At 67.1% G+C, this 353-nt stretch overlaps 1 protein-coding gene across 1 annotated transcript; it reads left to right on the plus strand.

Moving 5' to 3' along the window:
• The first annotated feature begins 6 nt into the window (after window positions 1–6).
• LOC104832831 (histone H4-like) lies at window positions 7–335 on the plus strand. Its single transcript, XM_010569210.1, has one exon. The coding sequence runs from the start codon at window positions 18–20 to the stop codon at window positions 327–329; it is 312 nt and encodes a 103-aa protein (XP_010567512.1). The 5' UTR covers window positions 7–17; the 3' UTR covers window positions 330–335.
• The last annotated feature ends 18 nt before the right edge of the window (window positions 336–353 follow it).

Here is a 353-nt window from a genome sequence, read left to right on the forward strand (position 1 = left end):
CTGGAAACGTGAGCAGCATGTCTGGCAGAGGCAAGGGCGGGAAGGGGCTCGGCAAGGGGGGCGCCAAGCGCCACCGCAAGGGGCTGCGCGACAACATCCAGGGCATCCCCAAGCCGGCCATCCGGCGCCTGGCTCGGCGCGGCGGTGTGAAGCGCATCTCGGGGCTCATCTACGAGGAGACGCGCGGCGTGCTGAAGGTCTTCCTGGAGAACGTGATCCGCGACGGCGTCACCTACACCGAGCACGCCAAGAGGAAGACGGTCACGGCCATGGACGTGGTCTACGCCCTCAAGCGCCAGGGACGCACCCTCTACGGCTTCGGCGGCTGAACTCGGCTCCTGGGATAGGTTACA

This window comes from Haliaeetus leucocephalus, unplaced genomic scaffold (genome assembly GCF_000737465.1).
Source record: "Haliaeetus leucocephalus isolate CR32 unplaced genomic scaffold, Haliaeetus_leucocephalus-4.0 Scaffold264, whole genome shotgun sequence".
In the NCBI taxonomy this organism is placed as follows: domain Eukaryota; kingdom Metazoa; phylum Chordata; class Aves; order Accipitriformes; family Accipitridae; genus Haliaeetus; species Haliaeetus leucocephalus.